The sequence below is a fragment of the Clavelina lepadiformis genome, chromosome 9 (assembly GCF_947623445.1).
Source record: "Clavelina lepadiformis chromosome 9, kaClaLepa1.1, whole genome shotgun sequence".
NCBI classification, from domain to species: Eukaryota; Metazoa; Chordata; class Ascidiacea; order Aplousobranchia; family Clavelinidae; genus Clavelina; species Clavelina lepadiformis.
Genome location: NC_135248.1, coordinates 6,196,518 through 6,216,367, shown reverse-complemented (window position 1 = coordinate 6,216,367; position 19,850 = coordinate 6,196,518). Strand labels below are relative to the sequence as shown.

At 35.9% G+C, this 19,850-nt stretch overlaps 3 protein-coding genes and 1 long non-coding RNA gene across 6 annotated transcripts in view; 2 read left to right on the top strand and 2 right to left on the bottom strand.

Moving 5' to 3' along the window:
* Positions 1-17,636, top strand: part of LOC143471242 (GLIPR1-like protein 1) — a 30,171-nt gene extending 12,535 nt beyond the window's left edge. Inside the window, exons 3-6 of the mRNA XM_076969653.1 lie at positions 2,616-2,798; positions 9,350-9,481; positions 15,650-15,799; positions 16,867-17,636. Coding sequence (XP_076825768.1) covers positions 2,616-2,798; positions 9,350-9,481; positions 15,650-15,799; positions 16,867-17,114 — 713 coding nt within the window. The 3' untranslated portion in view covers positions 17,115-17,636. The remainder of the gene's footprint in view (positions 1-2,615; positions 2,799-9,349; positions 9,482-15,649; positions 15,800-16,866) is intronic.
* Positions 3,244-4,328, bottom strand: LOC143471243 (uncharacterized). Of its 2 annotated transcripts, none has more exons than XR_013119515.1 (3): positions 3,910-4,328; positions 3,679-3,766; positions 3,244-3,579 (listed from the first exon to the last, which is right to left on the bottom strand). It is a non-coding gene; the product is annotated as an uncharacterized LOC143471243 (long non-coding RNA). The 2 variants fall into 2 exon arrangements; XR_013119516.1 differs by having other exon boundaries at positions 3,679-3,739.
* On the top strand, positions 10,967-12,309 carry LOC143470629 (uncharacterized). Its single transcript, XM_076968881.1, has 2 exons — positions 10,967-11,027; positions 11,644-12,309. Exons 1-2 carry the CDS (start codon positions 10,967-10,969, stop codon positions 12,051-12,053), a joined length of 471 nt encoding a protein of 156 aa, XP_076824996.1. The 3' UTR covers positions 12,054-12,309.
* Positions 17,637-17,799: 163 nt separating the features above from the next.
* LOC143471241 (acid-sensing ion channel 2-like) overlaps positions 17,800-19,850 on the bottom strand; it is a 28,308-nt gene continuing 26,257 nt past the window's right edge. For both annotated transcript variants that reach the window (XM_076969652.1, XM_076969651.1), the window contains exons 11-13: positions 19,696-19,784; positions 19,474-19,564; positions 17,800-19,362 (exon numbers count right to left, since the gene is read on the bottom strand). In XM_076969652.1, coding sequence (XP_076825767.1) covers positions 18,800-19,362; positions 19,474-19,564; positions 19,696-19,784 — 743 coding nt within the window. In that variant the 3' untranslated portion in view covers positions 17,800-18,799. The remainder of the gene's footprint in view (positions 19,363-19,473; positions 19,565-19,695; positions 19,785-19,850) is intronic.

Below are 19,850 nucleotides of genomic sequence, written 5' to 3'. Positions count from 1 at the left end.
GTTGCCCAAAAGGTCACATGACAATACTATGACAACACTTTGTGCTGAACCTTAGTGGCTAGCTACTGTAAAAAAAAATTTAAACAAATTTATTCCACATATCAAGCAATATTGAACATCCAAAACGTTAACTCAGAATTCCCGGGATTTCAAAACAAAAGTCCTGGGATCGGGATTGGAAAAAATGGCTAAAATCCTGGGGAATCGGGATTGGGATTTCCCATGGTTCCAACCCGAATTAGTTGATCTGAAAAATCTCCACAATGTGGGTGATTTATCTGCTGTGTGTGTGGCATTTAGCAAAGGCCATTTGCTTCACTATGCATGTGCATATTTAAACAGCATACAGTAACTCCTCAACTTATGAACGAGTTACGTTCCGAATGACCGTTTGTATGTTAAATTATTTGTAAGTTGGTACTGTGCTGTTAATTGGTGTACAGTGCTGTATATGCCTATAAAACATTCGTACATTACATTCGTAACATATTACTTAAGCTGTGTTCTTATTTTAATGACACAAAAATAAAATAAAAACACGAAACGCAATTCTCTCTAAGCGTTACTTTGTATTTACATGAATGTACAGGTAATGTCATTCGATTAAACCAACAGTCGTGTATGCATGCTCTGTGTGAGCTAGTACTAAATCATACAATTTGAAGTTACATCAGAATATTACGGTGCAGACATCGCCGTAAACCCTACTTGGAAAGTAATTAAACTCAAGTAGCATTTCACGCATCGTATATTCCGCTCTTACATTATTGTTCTCATTTTCTAACCCGTAGGGTCATGCCAGGACATGAGTATCTTTCATGCACTAATAAGCATTATGAATGAGCTTCATCTTGATGATTGGACGTTTAATACTGTATACAGTGCCCGCAGTTAATATGGTAATGGGTAGGCCTAAATGCGAAACTGAATGTTCGTATCTACGAATGTTCGTAAGTTGAGGAGTTACTATTTACAATGCACAATTAAATATGGTCAATGTATTTACTTCATTACTATTCCTAGCACCTAGTGAGTTCAAGTTACTTTGATAAATTTCTCTCTGGTAAATTGAATCAAATCTGAAACTGGTCTTGTTTATTTCCATATACCAGTAATGTTACAGGGACTGCATTGGCACTTGACCAGGCCCTTTTGACTGATGGGCCGAAAATGTGTTAAACATTCTTGATTGACATATTTAATTATAGTCACATATGTGCATTGGTGCAGGGTTATCACCTTTAATTATAAATAATGCAGTGCATGCTTGATTGACAGGTGATCATAAATCCTTTTATGAGGTGTTTCAAAAGTATATAAACTAAACCAAAATTGTGGTAACATCTAATCATTCTACTGGTTACAATAAAAAGTGACTATACCTATAAACTGCTGCTGTTCTTATTTAAAAAACTGTATTTATTCTCCATAGCTGGTTTGTTTTTACTAGCTTATTATCAATTTATTTCCTACTGCATTGCAATTTTAAAACGCTCTGTATATGCTTACCCTGGAAAACCTAAAGCAACAGATGTGGCTTGTGAAGAAAGGTGATAATTAATCAAAAAGTTGCGTTAAGTGGACATTATGACTTGGCTGCTAAATTTTCATTCATACAGGCCGAATTTAACTTGGCTATATAGGTACAGATAAATATCACAACATTATACATCATGCTTAGTTACAATGACGATGCCATTGCCATTTAGTTCATTGCTTGATGTTTTTGTGTATCCATTTACAAGTACAACTTTTTGCAAAGGACATGGACAGGAATGTACATAAGTATTCATTCAACATCGAAAACAAAGGTTTACTAGATCTTAAAAGACATCTAAAGAAATAAATTAAACTTTAGTTATACTAAGAATCGAAAACCAAGTGTGGTCTTGGGGGCTCACAAGCAGATTTTTTTGACCAGAAACTGGAAATTAGCTGAATAATTTATCCACAGGCTATTGCTTCTTACAATGAAAAAGATTAAAAAGATAAATCCCTTCCTCAGTAGATGACATAAAAACTTAAATTTGCCAGCGTGGAGCATGCCACAACAAAGTTCAGTAGGTCAACACAAAACATGTTATTGGCCTAAAATTAATAGCCTTATACTTAATGTGTGGTTAAATTAAGCATAGGGCAAAAAAAGACATGAGAAGCAAATAATTTTTTTGTCTTTGATAATGACAGGTGAGGATTTCTTACACACAGACTTGTGTGCCGACAAAATATCTCATTTTACTATAAATGAAGTCTTTAAACAAACCTGTTGGTACATATGATAAAAGAGTTACAGTATGCTAAACACTGCAAAAAATAGAAAAACTGTTAAAAGCTAAGCATTAAAAGTAAATTGTGTTTGATATTTCATAATCCTTTAGAATTTTTTTTTTTATATTTTTTTTTTACTATATAAATAAAAAATTTCCTTTTTTACGGAGCGCAGATTGTCATTAACTTAAACTGAAAATGCAAACAATAAAACTGTAGGTAAACCATCATGTAATTTTTTTTGAAAGTTTTGCCGATTTTATGATTTTGTAATGTTCTAAAACTTGCTGTGTAGTAGAACCTAATTTCAGACGAAGTGCTCAACCATTTATTGTAATACTTTTTAGCTTGTGTCTGGATTCCTGAGGATGAATCACAAACATTCCAGGAAAGATGTGTTAACATACATAATTTTTATCGTTGTCTACATAACAGCCCAATAGTTACGGGAAGCAATGGTTTAGAAGATTCTGCCCAATCTTGGGCTGACCACTTGTCCCAAATTGGAGAGCGGCTACCATCAAATACAGGTCAGAGCCATAAATTTTTGATTGTTAATAGCAACTAGAGGTAAACATGAGTAACGATAAAATACTTCTGTTGAATGTGAAATTAATTACTCAGAAATTAATTAGTCACTGTGGTAAATCTGAAACTTTCTTTGTTTATTACTTTGTATACCTAATGCTATTAAGTTGCAATGCCACTAATGGTTCGAATTAAGACTCACTACTTTTTGTTAATATGTACTGTATTATGTTTGGTGAACGTAAAATGTAAATATCGCAAATAGTATTGTCTGCCAACAATAGAATGGTGTGTTGTTAATATCAAAGTCAATTATCTGCCTCTTTGAATTTCTTGGCGTTTGGCCTTTTTTAACTTATTCTGTATCGAATGAACTCTGATCGAATTGCTTTGCTTAACCTAATAAAATTGATGAGTACACCAGTAGCCTAAGACGATGTTTTTCACCTTTTTACGCAATTTATTGAAGTATTAAAGCATAATGAAAACAAGTGAGGCGTAACACCTGAGAAAAATTAAAACAGGTGAGACTTGACAGACTAAACAAAAACAAAACACGTGGGGCACAACACTTGACAAAAAAGAAAAGAGCATTAATAAATAATAAATAGCATTAAGATTGCTGCAAAACGTTGCAAACAAACAACAACACTCAAGCTATTCACATCAAAAGCTTCGTTGCCACCTTTAGTCTATTTATAGACTTGACATCATTGAATACACGCTTCACTGCAGCAAACACGCCACTTGCTTCCTTTTCCAAATTCTATCCCGTAGGGACGTCTGATATGTTGTAGACAGAAAAAAAATAAATATCGTGTTGCGTTAATAAAGTTTTGCCTTCTGCAGCGATATTTTGTTTTGCTGCATAAACAAGTTTACCCGGTGTCTACTTGGCAAATATACTTTTTGCGTAAAATTCTTCCATTCATGTTGTAAATATCTGCAATACATCGGCAATTCCTCTTACCTTCAGAAATTTATCAACAGCAATTATTCATGTCCTCATTGGTCCACTGTTTTAAGTTTTTCTTAGTGAAACCCTCCGGTATATTTCAGTTTAAACATTCACCACTAAATTCTGAAATTGCTAGGTTATACTAAGTGTCTCACCTAATCTCGATTGAGCCGTAAGTCCGTAACGATATTCCAATAACTTTTCTCTTTTCGCGGTCACTACGATTACGATATCATGTTTTGCATTCCAATCGGGAAAGCTTTTATTACTCACCATGCTGAAAGGGAAAATGATAAGGCTGAGTGATTTTGAAGTTATAAGGCAGTAAACGCATTAATACCGGTAGTTGAATTCCTTTAGCCACTAGTACAATGTAGCTTTTCATCCACAATTCGAAAGTAGCAACCCACTTTTCATGTCTTAAATGGTTTAAAGGCTTTGCCATTCTATTTCCTTGTTTAGTGAGTCCACTTTATTAGGTTTTTGCAATGGACATAGGCAGAAATAAACTGCTTTATGAAACACATTTAACATATAAAACAAAGGTTTACATTTTAAAAGACACCAAAGAAAAAAAGAATAAAATTTAGTCACACAAAAAGTTGTCTCAAGAACACTCAGGTGACCTGCGTTTTTTTATGTGCAAACTGCAAAATGCGTACCAAATTCAAGCGTATGTTATTGCTTCTAACTCTGGAGAAGATTTAAAAATGTTATACCTGTGATCGAAGACTAAGATCCTCCAGTAGTAAATAACGAAAAAACTTTTTAAAATTTACCAGCGTAGAACGTGCCACAACAAAGTTTTTGTACACATTGCTAATGAAATCTTAGAGACCGATGTTACTGATGCACGAGATTGTTTGACCTGGAGAAACCTGTAGGCTATATCCTGCATTTGCGTACTCGCACTGTTGTGAGGTGGAAAAGATTGAAAAAAAAACAATTTTTTGCTAATATTTTTAAATGTATTGGCTATGTAACATTCCATTCGCATTTATGCGGAGCATTCACCAACCTATAAAATTGGCAAGGAAGCCTTTAACTAGGCTAGGCCAAACTACGGTAACGTGAATGGCATAAAAATTTGCCTGGCAAACTAGTATGGTATGGTATGGTGTCACAATTTTTATTCTCGGACTGAGGACAGTCTTTCTACAACTTGGTCTTCCTCATCACTCGGTTCTAGATCTTGTCTTCGTGGAAGTTTCATTTTTATTTTTTATTATTTTTTTGATTTTTTGTATTACCCAAATTTGGAACGGTTCATCAAGACCACTAAATTAAAGTAAGTCTCGTTAACACCTTGCTCATGGAAATTACAATGGTAGTGCAAATAGATCTAATCCGGTTTGCATTTGGCCTTTGGTAGTTTAACCCTGGCGTAACATGTGCTTAAAGCGAAGTAAAACTCTCACGTAATGCTTCAAGACTATGTGTTGTAATTTGTTTCGGTACGGATTGAATTGGGCTTACAAATGCTGACACATATGCAAATACGGATTCTGGTATGGATTGTTAATAAAATGTTAAGTATTAGCGAAGGCGAGATACACCAGTTTTATTGACTGTGAATCGGCCAGGCGTAAAATTAGTTTTACAGGGAGTAACAACTTTGCAATGCTTATAAGTCCATATTAACACTAGCTTGGCAGAAAGTAAGATACTTTGCGGACCAGAAAAAACGCGGACCGACGGTTGAGAACCACTGGTTTAGAACATGGGTCGGCAACCCACAACTCTTTCATCTCTGTGCTCTGGCTCCCATGACTCAGAGCCAGCGAGCTTTAGGAAAACCTAATGTGAATAAATAATGGTGTTTATTAGTGTCACAATGTAACAACTTAATGCGTTTGTCAGATTATTATTCAGAATTGTTTATTCCGCTGTGGAAAATCTTATATAATTACTACCCAGTGATTTTCGTAGGCATAATACGGATGACTGCTCTCCACTCACGTGATCCTAAGTTTGTTTTTGTTCGAGGTTGCATGTCAGTCAGTTTTACTTTATTGATATAATAAAAGCAACGTACTAAAGTTTTTTAATGTAACTGTAAAGCATTAATCTAAATTATAAATGTAGCGTTAGGTTTTTTGTTGTAAGTAGTCAGTTAGGTGTTCTGGCTCAGAGTAGGTTTTAATTTGATGGAAACAAGACCAAATGGCTCTTGCAATGCTAAAGGTTGCCGACACATGGTGTAGAAGATATGATAATTGATAACATTGCTGCTCATTGCAAGGTTGATTCTTCTTTGGTACGTATCAGTACCTCAACCATGATTTAAGGATTATAAAGCCAATTTCATCCAATAGATTATGCTGTTGAAAATAAAAGTTATTTTTTGTTAAACTCATGACTTGAGTGATATTGGCAGTGAATTCTCAATCCAGTAATTAGTTCCTGACTTAGATTTTCGATATATATAAAAGTTACTTAATGAATAAACAGATACATGTATAATTTTCTTAATTTTACAATTTAATTTTTTTAGTAGCGTCATCATACCAAATTAATCATATGCATGTTGGATACTTTTTGCCAGCAATGGCAGAAAATTTTCAAAGTGGGGGCATCAATATGCACTGGCATATTTAGGATTGCATTAAAGGAGGCCAAAATTTTTTAAAGTTTGATCTAAATTTTTTACTCTGCCCGTCTTGCCCAAAATGCCCAGGGTGTGCTTTTACGCTTCAAAAACCGCTTAAAAATGTCTCGAAATGAAATGTATTCTCATATTTGTACATACACAAGTTAACTATTTATGATGTTTAATTTTGAGATGCTCTATTTCCCGCTTATTGTATTTTTGCAAGGATCACCTGATTTTTGAATAAACTTAAGCTTGTATTGTGAGTGGCCTCTATCCGCACTCACATCATAATGAGTTTTGTAATATTCTTTTCTTAACATCTATCTGTAACTTACAACTCAATTAAACAGAGAAAAAGTCTGGATCGAAACTGGCGATGCTTGATCTGTTTGGTTGAAAGTACATGTTAAAGGCATCGAAATTTTCTCTCAATGCTCGATAATATGTTAAACTGTAAATGAAGCCAGTGAAAAATTGTTTTTTTAATTGTCAATGATTTTTAGATTTAACTCCAAATTATTTCCTTCTTGACATTGTATGTCGTGTTTTGATCCATGCGATTAAACGACCGATATAAAAGGAAGGACGACAGATTCAGGGAAATCCTGGGGTTGCAAGTTATGCTGCTATGCCACTAGACTAGTTGGGCCTGGTAGGCTATAACCTGGCCTGAAGAGCCCATTATAATAACGCTCATCCTGTTTTCACACATTTATTATCAAAAGTTGAGAGGCCAGGTCCGTCATTAAAAAAGTGGCGAGGCCTAGTCCCTCCCCGTTCTGCCATTTATGCTCACTGTCCATGACTAAAGTTTGGCAATCACAAATTTGTCGGTAGGTGAAGGGAAACAAGCAGTTATTATTTTCAAATTGAAAGAAAGATACAGCAAGTGAAGGTGTAATAAAATTTTAAGGAATTACGATGCTATTGATTGCATTGTTTATTTTTCATCACTGGCTGTGGGGAGAAAAAGTATGGTGTAAACCTTGTTGTAGTCCGATCAATGAATGAGAAAAGGTGGCAAAGCTCTGAGGGCTTAAAACATGCAAAAATTAAATTACAGAGATGTTACAACAATGAAAGATTAGCACAGCCACCAAATCCAAACATGTTGAGGTAAAACAGCAAAATAGACAGAGTGAAAACAGATGCTCATATTAATACTTACACTAATATGCACACAAACAAACTTTAAAGTTATGCTTCGTTATGTGCATATGTTTAGTTAAAATAAAACCAAAAGAAAGATGATCCCAGGACTAGTGCCCCATTGATTTGGGCAGGTTAAAAGCAACAATGAGGCTTTCAGGTGCATCTCTACTTGTCCAGTGAACGAATTGAATGTTAAGACAAATGTGGATACAATGACTATAGCGTAATATATGCCGTATATTCATAAAAGATAGAAACTGGTGTGAAAATACTATGTTACAATAACATAACATTTTTTGAAAACTAATCGTAGTTGTCCAAAGAGTCATGTCATGTTTAGTTGGAAGAAATTGTAAAGAGGATCAATCGAAGAAACTAAAGGTATGGAATCACTTATGGTAAAGGAAGAAGGAGCCAGATGAGGATGTGATGAGGTTGTTGGTGAATATAAAGTAGTAGCCATGTCATATCTTGTGTCTGAGAAAATAAAGTGAGATCCAAGGCAGTCGAAGTTGAGAACATCGAAAAATGTTAAAAAGTGTTTTTGTCGTGTGGCAAATTGTGGTGCTTTTATATATCTTTTAATGATTCCGGAAGCGTAACTTAATATTTTGCCGATTTTTGAATCTTGCTTCGGCTACAATAAGGCAAGTAAAGATTGTTCTTACCTCTAGTACTTATCGAGTGCATGTTAGTTAAACGTTAAACAGTAAGTTTAAGTTAAACATAAACGACTTAAAGCAAATAGGATATCATTAGTGAAATACAATAAAATAGAGAAATACATTAGCGGAAAACGATTGTATTGTGCAACATATGGAAGTGCTTAGTGTTGATGTGACACTGTGCAGGTTCATATAAACAAAAACAATAACAGAGCAAAACATTGTCACACTATGTTTTGCAAACTGTGTAATGATGAACCAAAATAATATTTTACTTTTTTGTAAAATATATGCTTAAAAATAAAACTTTTCTGCTAAGTCAAAACCATAACACGAATGTGATTTATGACTTTACAATGGGAGCCAGGTTTTGGCATGGCATCGTATCAGACCTTCATCTATTGTTAATTAGTATTGTGCACTTTATTTATCAACCTTTCAACCACCAAGGGTTTATTAACCTCTTTTGGAGCTACGATTTTAAACTAGCACGCATCATGTGCATACAGAGGGGCACTATCAAGCAATATTAGCTTAGTGTGATACAATACTCATAAAAAGTGCCTGTTGTGTATAGAGGGCAGGGCTTCGGAGCAGGCGTAAATTTTAAATTGCTCCAGCTCCGGAGATCTCTTTTATCATAAATTAGCTCCAGCTCCGGAGCTCATTGATACCACTGCTCCGGCTCCATTACGTCACAAACTGAGGTTTAAGGATGAAGGCTCAATTTGGAATATATAGCTCAATGGGTCAGTCAGTAGTCAGTACCATCGGTTGCTACTATGAACATGTGACTGCTTTGCTGTCAAATCCCCAGTAATTCTTAATTTTGTGAAGGGTTGCTCTTAAATTATGTGAATTCAGCCAATAGTAGTAGGCTAGTAACATAGCATCTTATGAAATACATCGGAGCCGGAGCTATGTTTCAAACAACTGGCTCCAGCTCCTGCTCCGGCTCTATTTGAATTTCACGAAGAGCTCCGGCTCCGGCTCCAGCTCCTTTGAAAATGCACGGCTCCGGGGCTCCGGCTCCAAAGCCCTGATAGAGGGTCCAACTGATAGTAGAGTTAGTAGACTCACATATTAAATTCAAACTCTTAAAATATAAAACTGGTTGGCACATTTAAAGGTTGGCTGGCGTGTAATTTTTTATCTTTACATTGACATTTATTTCTCAAATTGCAGCTGATGTGGGAGAGAATATATACTTTTTATTCCAACCTGGAAAAGTAGCTTCGGCTGGGGACGCTATCATTGGATGGTACTCCCAGTACTTTTTGTATGGTTTCAACAACCCAGGCTTATCGCCACTGACAGGTATGTTCTTTATTTATTGTTCATGATTACTTCCATAGAGGCTGTTATGCTTTCAGTTGTTTTCTTGTGTGTTGGTTTCTTTTAACAACATTACTCAAAAATTGATGATCCAATTTTGATGAAATATTTTGGATAACTAAGCTGTGATACTGGTTATAATTTTGGAGTTATACGCGGTTTGGAGTGATTCAGTAATGTAAACCTCCTCCCAGGCCCTATATATATATACTTGCTTTCTCTCTGAGAGATAAAAAGCACATGCAGATGAGATGTGCCACAAGCCAGAGAACACATGGATAAATGCTTAAAATGTGTGACAGAATTATAGATAGTTGAATGACTTTTTCCCGTTATTTTTGTGATTACGCTAGGCAAATATTGTCAATTGCAATGTATGCAGAATTTTGACATGTGAACATACTTAACACTTTCTGGCAGAGGACGTGATAACTTTGCCACAATAGAAAATTATGTCCTAAACGAAGGGCCAGTGTACATGGTCGCCATCACTGATATAGTTCAGCAGTAACATTTAGCTTCTTGAATTTTAATTGCACAAAGGAAGAAAGTAAATTGACCCAATAAAATTGTGAGAAGATATTGTTCCATTTCTGACAAGGCCACATTGGGTACTTAACTGCCATTGTAAAGGCATGCGCCCTTTGTGTCTTTGCTAGCTTATGAAAAATAAACCATAAACAGGGTTATACATATATATGGGTCAAGCGTCCTAAATCGGGTGCACACAGATTTGTCCCCAAAAAATGCGCACCGGTCATTATAAAAAACAAACCAAAACTAAATTATTGTCTTTTATGTCCTTTTGTTGACCTATCTTTCATCTAACCATATGCTGAAGATAAGCTCACTGCATGTGGTCTGACCTTTTATCTGAACGTTTTTTGTCAGGCTATTGATTTTAGGCCAATAACATGTTTAGCATTGGCTGTCTGAACTTTGTTGTGTACACGCTTTGCGGTTTGCACATAAAAAACACAGGTCACCTGAGTGTTCTTGAGACGACTTTTCGAGTGACTAAAGTTTTTTTTTTGGTGTCTTTTAAAATGTAAACCTTTGTTTTACGTGTTAAATATGTTTCATAAAGCAGTTTATATTCGCCCATATCCATTGCAAAAACCTAATAAAGTGGACTGACTTAACAAGGAAATAGAATGGCAAAGCCTTTAAAACAGGGATCCAACCTTTTATTATAGTGGGCCGCATTGTCACTTGAAATAATTCTATGGGCCGCAGAACCCATTAAATGTCAAGAAAAATGGGTACATGAGGTACATACTTTTGGAGTGAAAATGACTAGCGGGCCGCACAAAAATCTCAGGTGGGCCGCACTGTGGCCCGCGGGCCGCAGGTTGGACATCCCTGCTTTAAACCATTTAAAACATGAAAAGTGGGTCGCTACTTTCGAATTGTGGATGAAATGCTACATTGTACTACTCGCTAAAGGAATTCTATTCCCCGGTATTAATGCGTTTACTGCCTAATAACTTCAAAATCACTCAGCCTTATCATTTTCCCTTTCAGCATGGTGAGTAATAAAAGCTCTCCCGATTGGAATGCAAAGAATGCAATTGTGATGACTGCAAAAAGAGATAAGTTATTGGAGTATCGTTTCAGCTTAATCGAGATTAGGGGAGACACTTAGTCTAACTTAGTAATTTAAGAGTTTAGTGAATGTTTAAACTAAAAAATGCCGAAGGAATCTGTTAAAAAAAACTTAACACAATAGACCAGGCATGCACAACTCAAAACAGTACACGGGCCGTTTTAGGGAAAAAAATTTTTCGCGGGCCGCGTGCTAACATTGTTGTAACTAACGTGTAGCCTACTTTATATAATGTGACCGATTAACCGTCGAATAAGAGATATTATTGAGAAGATGGTTACTGTCAAGAGACGGTTGCCTCTCGCACTACAGTATGTAGTTGTTTTTAACGCTTATCGGCGGTAAAGCATCGGATTCGTTGATTATGTAACTGTAACCGAAATCACGGAATATCTCGTGGGCCGCACGAAAAGGTTTCGCGGGCCGCATGCGGCCCGCGGGCCGTATGTTGTGCATGCCTGCAATAGACCAATGAGGACATGAATAATGCTGTTGATGAATTTCTGATTAAACTTGATTAGCGCAGCGCGAAAGTAAGCTACCGCGAATCCTTTTATTATTTTTGATATTTACGAATGCATTGACAAAATAATAAAAGAAAAGAGTCTTGGACCAGAGCAAATATGGAACTGTGATGAGAGTGGTTTTCCCAGTGATCCACAAAAGTGCAAAGTAGTGAGCATTCGTGGACAAACAGCTTATAAATTAACATGCGGTGCAGGTTGTGACAACACAAGTACGCTAGCAGTTTGCAATGCAGCAGGAAAATATCTGGATCCTTTGGTGATATTTGCAGGAAAAAATCTTCAGAACATGTGGCGCAGAACAAATGCTTTGCCTGAAACATTTTATGGCATCAGTGAAAACGGTTGGATGACCACAGAAATATTTTACGAATGGTTTGTAAAGTTTTCTCGTCAGGTGAAAGACGGCCCTTCTCATTTTTGATGGCCATTTAACTCACGTTTCAATTGAAGTGATACAAAAAGCAATAGAAGAGCATATTACTCTAGTGAAGTTGCCGCCTCACGTCACAGATAAATTGCAGCCTTTAGATGTTGCTTGCTTTGGGCCACTTAAAGGACAGTGGGAGAATATGCTTAACGAGTGGATAAATGTTTGGGGACCTAAAGTTCCACTTCGTAAAAGCCTTTTTGTGGATAAGTTGTGCGAGGTTTGGAGAAAGGGTTTTTCCGAACAGAACGTCAAATCTGGGTTTCGGACTATAGGAATATTTCCCTTGGATCCTTCCAAATTTCCTAAACACAGATTTGACCCTCGTCTTATGAAAAGATTCCATGCACGGGTGAAAGACGGCAAACGTGAAGAAATCGCTCTTGCTCTGTCAACACCGAAGAGACCTGCTTGTCCGCGTCAAGTTATTACGCCAAAGAAAACACAGACATCTTTCAGACCTTTAGTCCCTCATTTTCCATCAACTTCACCCTTTGTTTCAGCACACCCATCCACATCGCTGTCAACCAAACCCAGATGCAGTGTCTGTGCTAACCTTGGTCCAAAGCTAGCACCTGTTCTTGGTAAAGAATGGATTATTACATGGGCACTTATTGATAAGGCGTCGTCATCAAAACCATCGTCTGCCAACAGAAGTTTTGAAGAAATAGTGCTTGACAAAATGAAAGGACCTGAAAGCAAGAAGCCACCTATAAAATGACGAAAAATTGATTTCAAAGTAAAGGTAATTACCGATTAAGAATACTTACAGAAAATTCAAGAAAAAAAGGAGAAAGAAGACCAGAGAGAAAAATGAGTTTCGGCTTCAAAAACGAAGAAACAAAGGGAAGAATCCGCACAATCCAGAAAACAAAATTATATTAGCAGCTCTTCTGACGAGAGTGCCGATGAAGAGAGAATGGCGTTGACGTTTTGGGAAAGACTTGGCTTTCTGTCAGTCCTCCAATTGAAGAGCAAGATGTGCTTAACCAATGGTACAGGGTTATTGATGAAGGCAAGAAAAAATCCTCTCTTTATATTGGGAAAGTTACTCGTCGCTTTCTAGAAGATGAAAACGGTCCTGTCCACGGACTGGAGATTGACTGTCTCAAACCACACGTTGGACAAGGAAACGTTTTAGAGTCTGTCTCTGACCATATGCCAAGAGATATTGATTTCTTTCCTGTCTGCAACATTTTCAGTGGTCCCTTGAGGGTAGAACCGCTGAAAGGTAGCAAGTGGCGTGTTCCGAAATTCGCTGCAGTGAAACATATTTAATGACGTCAAGTCTATAAATAGACGAGAGTTGGCAATTAAGCTTTTGAGACAAATTGTTCGTGTGTTGTTGTTTGTTTGTTTTCCAGCAATCTTAATTCTATTTATTATTTATGTTTTTTTCTTTTTTATTCTGGTGTTACGCCTCGCGCTTTTTGTTTAGCATGTTAAACCTCACGTGTTTTAATTTCTCCGGTGTTTAGCCCCACATGTTTTCATTACGCTTTAATACTTCAATAAATTTCTTAAATTAAGTGAAAAATTTCGTCTTAGTCTATTGGTGTACTCATCAATTTTATTAGGTTAAGCAGCACAATTCGATCAGAGTTCATGAAAAAGGTCATTCGAAACAGAATAAGTTGCAAAAGGCCACACGCCAAGAAATTCAAAAAGGCATATAACTGACTTTGCGATATTTACATTTTACGTTCACCAAACATGATACATATTAACAAAAAGTAGTGAGCTTTAATTCGAACCATTAGTGGCAACTAAATAGCATTAGGCATACGAAGTAATAAACAAAGAAAGTTTCAGATTTACCAGAATGACTAATTAATTTCTGACCTAGTTAGGTATCGAGAATAATCATGAAGTACAGCTGCACGTTATCGTATTTAGTTGTGCATCGTCTGTTCCGTTTATTTGGTACGTGCCTCGTGAAGAAGCAAATTGAGTGAATTGTTTTTTTAACATGTATACTCAGTCACCGCATATGTTTTTGGGACCAGTGCAGCTAATTTGATGTTTTTGGTTCACAATAAAATCGCAGTACAAATTGCTAATTACACGAAAATTAGTTGCTGTTATTTAAAACTTTTATTATTACTAAATGTAGGTAGTTACCATCTTCCACGCAAGTTTGATTTATTGCAAGTTGATGACACAAGCAAACTTGTAATAGGAAAGTTTCCAAAAAAGTGCGCCTGATTGGGACGTTTGACCATATAACATATATTTATGGCATTGTAATCTTTATTTCTCACTACATTAGATAAATGATATTTTTATAAAGCAAAATTTAGTGTTCCCATCCCAGTGTTACCATGTCGTCAGCATACCTCACATCTGTTATCTTATGTCTTCCTATTGTGATGCCATTCCTATCCTTGACGTCTTTCATTATTATCTCAGTATATAGAATGAATAATTCTTGAGACAAAACACATCCCTGTCTGACACCACGTCTAATTGGTGTGAACCAAGCAATCCCTTTGCAGCCTTTTTTCACAATGTATGTTGAGTATGAGTCTTAAGTCCATACCATCAATATCTAGCGGCGTTCAGTAACTTGTTTTGTTGAACTTTGTCGAAAGCTTCAGAAAAGTGTTTAATGCATCGGTATAAATCTTTGTTTATTTCTATGCATCTCTTCATGATCATTGTTAGTGTGAAAATTCCGTTCCTTGTTCCTTTGTTAGCAACAAAGCCAAATTGTGTTTTTAAAATTTCTGGTCTTTTTTGTTCTCATTGTGAACATCAAAATTTTGATAGATTTTTGTTCAATGGCCCGTTGAAGTGATTGTCCTGTGTAGGTGACATGCTGTGGTAGCAAACATTTTCGGCGATGCTACAACTATGGAATGAGTCACATCAATGGGGATATTTCTAGAGTTGTATATGCCGTTTAAGGTCTTGGTGAGTTATACCAAACCCCACTCATCCAGAGCCTCCAAAACATTTACTGAAATGTTGTCTGAGCCTACTGCTTTGCCGCAAATAATCCTATTTTTAGAAGATTTTATTTCTTCTTTTATGATGATATGATCTTTTATTATGACCTATGGGTTTGGAAATAGCACACATGCCCATTCAGTATCGTAGTCTTTGCTTTGATGCAGTCTGCCTGTGAGCTGTATCTACTCATACCCATTATTTTGTTCAAATTTCTTTGTGTTAGCCTTTATTCTTGCGGACAGTCACTTTATGGCAATTGGGTGCCGCATGGCGTACCCTCAGGGAGAATTGTTTACATTTAAAATCCCCACTAATGCTGTTCCTTTTGATTTGACTGACCATGATTTTCTTTGCAATATTACACACAGTGGTTTGCAATTGTCTTCTGTGTGAACAGTCCTTGTGTTTGATGGATGTCCCAGCCAATGTACTAGACGTATCTACTGCTTAGCATTATAACTAGACTGCTATTTCCCAGTACATTTCAGTTGCCAGACATCAACATTCATCCCCTGCTTACCATGACTTCACGGTACCCTGATTGAGGGGAAGTAATTGGTGTTGTAAGCTAAAAAGTGTTTTTACACAGCCATCTTTTGATATCGTTTAATTAAAATACACATTTCTTTACCTTACAGAAGATTTTACCCAACTAGTGTGGGCTACAACAACAACAATCGGATGTGGACGTGCAGTTGCAGGGTCAGCTACATACATAGTAGTGCACTATAATCCACCGGGAAACCAACCAGACATCTTTCAGGCAAATGTGAAACAAATCAAGCCAGGTAAGCATGAATATTTGTAAGCAATTAATAGATACCACTTTTGAAGTTGACCATTATTTTTTGCTTGTTTACTAGCTTACGCAAGCTTTAGTTTTCTTCAATTGGTGCAAATAAATAGCTACAATAGTTATATAACACGTATAAACTTTGCAAATAAAAAAATATATTAAAATTTAATCATACAATTAAGGTGGCAATGAATAATATAACTACTATAACTAATATACTAATAAAATAATAACTACTTCTCGCCTGGATGATTTTGATGTGTGCCTTCATGACAAGTGCGTTTGTGATAAAAATTCTGAAAAAAATCAAGAGAATGGTTTGTACTGAAATCAATTCACTAAACTACACATTTGGTAGTTTGTTTTGCTTTTTTATCAAAAGAAGACGATCAAAGTCCTAAATAACTAAAAAAATGGGGTTTTAAAATTTTGTTTAAAACAGGAACTGCAAAAAGCTATTTCTCAAACTTCAGTACAAAATTGCACTCATTTTTTTCACTCTGTTAATAAAAATGTTTCCAAATTATTACCCTAATTCCACAAAAAGGATTGGTGCCATTAAATTGTGACATACAAAAAAATAGATTACAAAAGAATAGAATAGATTAAGGTAAATCTTTGCACGACTTAAACTTCGATGACTCTTCAACGCTGGGACCCCAGTTACCCACACTTTAACCACTCCGCTCCCGAGCCGACTTTTAATTGCAGTTCAATCGAGTTCAGATAACTCCGTTTTTAATCTAACATTGTGTGCAATACCAACGACATTATCTTAAATAATGTTGGTTGCAAGTTTATTGTTTTTAGTTTGCTAGACATTACCAAGGAATCTAATATACGTTTGATAATGGAAGTAGGTTATTTTGATTGATTTTGTATGTTTTACACTGCTTAGTGCTTGTTTGCTGACAACATATAATAGTTGACGAAAATTGAAGCCCTGCGTATTAAAGTATTACCCCTTTTCGCAAAGGAAATGGTCAACATTCAGTGCTTTGTTAAGTTTAAATTAACAGATCTTTTATAGTTTTGTACTGTTTCTATTACTTCATGCAGATACCTGTGAAACACGTTGTGGAGTCACCAGTTATTGCCAAGGACTGGATCCAGAAATGTCAACTTGTATGGCATGCGATGGAGGTTTCAGTAATTGTAACGGAAGATGCACCCAATACTGCCCAAAACCCCAAGGCTTTAACGGGTTTTGGAGAGAATGGTGTGACTCTGCAAGCTCTTGTACTTGTGATGAAAATTTTAATTTTTTTGTTAACCCTCCAATATTTCCCGGAGCGAAATGTGTGTAAATCCTTTATATGTTTAAAAATACGTTTGGATATATAATACACAGTAAAACCAATGTGCTGTATTGAATATCAAATTTTAACCTATAGAAGTCGGTAATTGGTTTTTATTGTGCTGTTGCTGTTAAATTTTTGTGTAGCCGGGGTTAAGAAAAGAACCCATTTGTGTCCACGAGGCAAAATCTGGTTTATTTAATATCGTATGCAGAAACTTTGATTTCAGTTGATAATTAATTTATATCTTAAAAGAAAACTGCAGGTCGCTGATTATTCAGACTCACAATTTCGTATACTTTGTGGGCTTTCAATTTGCAGCATAATGTAGATGTGGTAAAACTCGTACCTTGTAGAGCATAATGCGCAAATTTTTACAAAACGGGCATTTATTAATATTTGTTTTTGATTCGCTGCTCTCCTGTTAGGTTTTCATCGTTTTATGCTTGCGTCGCGACTCCTCCGCAGTTATAGTCCATATATGCGCGCAGCAGAAATGCTTATAAAAAATAAACACTCAAAAGTTTCGCATTCGCTGTTATCATCCATTGTTGTTTGTGGTGGGCTAAGCTATATATATATATGAGTGTGTTTATGGCTTATATCGTTATATGTCATAATTTTTGACAAATGACTTAGCTGTAGCAATACAGTCCAGTATAGATAGGCTGCACAAAGTACCATGAAGTAGCAATAGTTACAAGCACATTTTATTTACATCGCTACCTACGGTTTCTTACAATTAACACAAGTCCTTTATGCAGTACAAACACTTGCGTAAGTACTAAGCAATAATGAGATAGAATTACAAATAAATACAAAGAACTGCTCGGTTTGAAAGCCAGCTGGTCAAAAAAACGTCGAAATCGTTTTAAAAAGTATATAACTAATTAAATTACCCATTAAAAGCACCAATACAACGCGTAAAGGGCACAAACAAAACTACCGATATAAGCAGCTGTCAGTCACTTCCAAATTTTCCGACAATGCAAAAACAACCACGAACGTAAAATTCCAGAACCATTATTGATTTACACAGTTAAGTTCATCATCATAGATCTAACGCAAAACAAACATTCCTCCTGTTATTATTGTTTCCGTTATCGTCTTCTTCATTGCACGTTTATTTATTCATTTCTATTTTCCTTTTGGTTTTGTCGTACGACGCTACATAGGCCTATATATAAATGCCCAACATCAATTGCTTAAATTTATTCTTGTACTAATGAGGAACAATTTTTGGTCGAAACTTGTCAGCTTTCAATTAAGTTAATAAAGTGTTTTTTTCTGTTTTGTAGCCAACTGCACATTGCAACCACGTGGCATGTAAGTTAATTAATAGACGGAAGGATGATCAGAAGACCGCGAACGATGATAAGTAATGAAAAGTGTATAACGGAAGCTTGGGAAGTTACTGTAGTCAATCGTATGATATTAAACAGATACGGTAATATAGTTGTAAATCTAGATTGCGTTCAATCAAGTTTACTGTATATGTAACTTATACAGAAAGATGTTATTTGACGCTCCTCTGCATTTTTTTTCCTACAAAGACAAATTTGTTTCTGCAACACTTATATTCACTAACGCAACAATACCTTAATACTGTATAGAACAATGATCCTCATGCGGGATCATAATTTTTCAATCGAGAAAATGCTCAGCCATTGAATTATATCGTTGGCCTGCTGTAGTTAGTGAATATCAGTTTCCACAGAGTGTGACATTTGAAGATCGCCCAGAGTGCGGGCCGGGCTTGTTATTTGGGAATTGCACTGATTTTGAGAACCATTAGCGGCGAGAATTACACTTGGTGTTAGGTAACTTTGAGGGTGTGTGAGATTTGAATCAGCATACTCGTTTGGCGAAATGCGGTTATCTGTAGTTGAGTAGCGAGAAGCAGCAAAATCGCAATTTTTCCAGTTATTCTCTGGAACTACGTAAAGATCGTTGTAGCTCATACTTGTTTCACGACCAGCTGTAGACATTTTACGATGTGACAGAGAGTTTTGACCAACGCGTCCCTCCAGAGTTTTAGAATAAGGACCGAAGTGAACAGGAACAGCACCAGCGTTTCCAGCCTGCAGTTGGTAATGAGATGGGGGCGAAAAGTAGTTACGTTTTGTTGTATTAAACTTATAATCTGAGTGAAATTCATTCAGTGACGATGACTGATTGGATATCATCAAATGCTGTCGATTACTAATACGATATTGTTCATTCATAAACCTTCCCTTGTCGCTTGGATAACCTTCGTCTGAAATAAAGATACTAGTGTTTATAAAAGTTGCAAGAGAAAAATAGCCTAATAACTTAATACTGTATCGGTAACGTTACATCAGTTATTTTGTAATAATAATATCCATGCCTTCTTCGTCTTCAGCTACATTTTTGTCAGTAACAATATCTGAACCTGCTTTTCGTTTTTCCTTACTTAGTCTTTTCCCCCACATTTTTTCCTGTACACAATGCAATTTTTTTGGTTATGACAGTGACTTGGTTATAATTTTTTTTGTGTGCTGCTTAATTATTTAAATTGATAAAATTATATGAATTTACATTTAACTGTTTGGATAAATAGGTGATTTACTTTTACAACTTCGTAAATGTAATCGAACAATTCAAGTATTGTCAACAAACTAGCTCCGATAAATAAACCCATTTGACCTCCGATATCACCTGCGGAAAAGAAAATAAAGGAGAGTGTAAAGTAAAGCTTATTTATTATCAACGGCAGCAGAATTA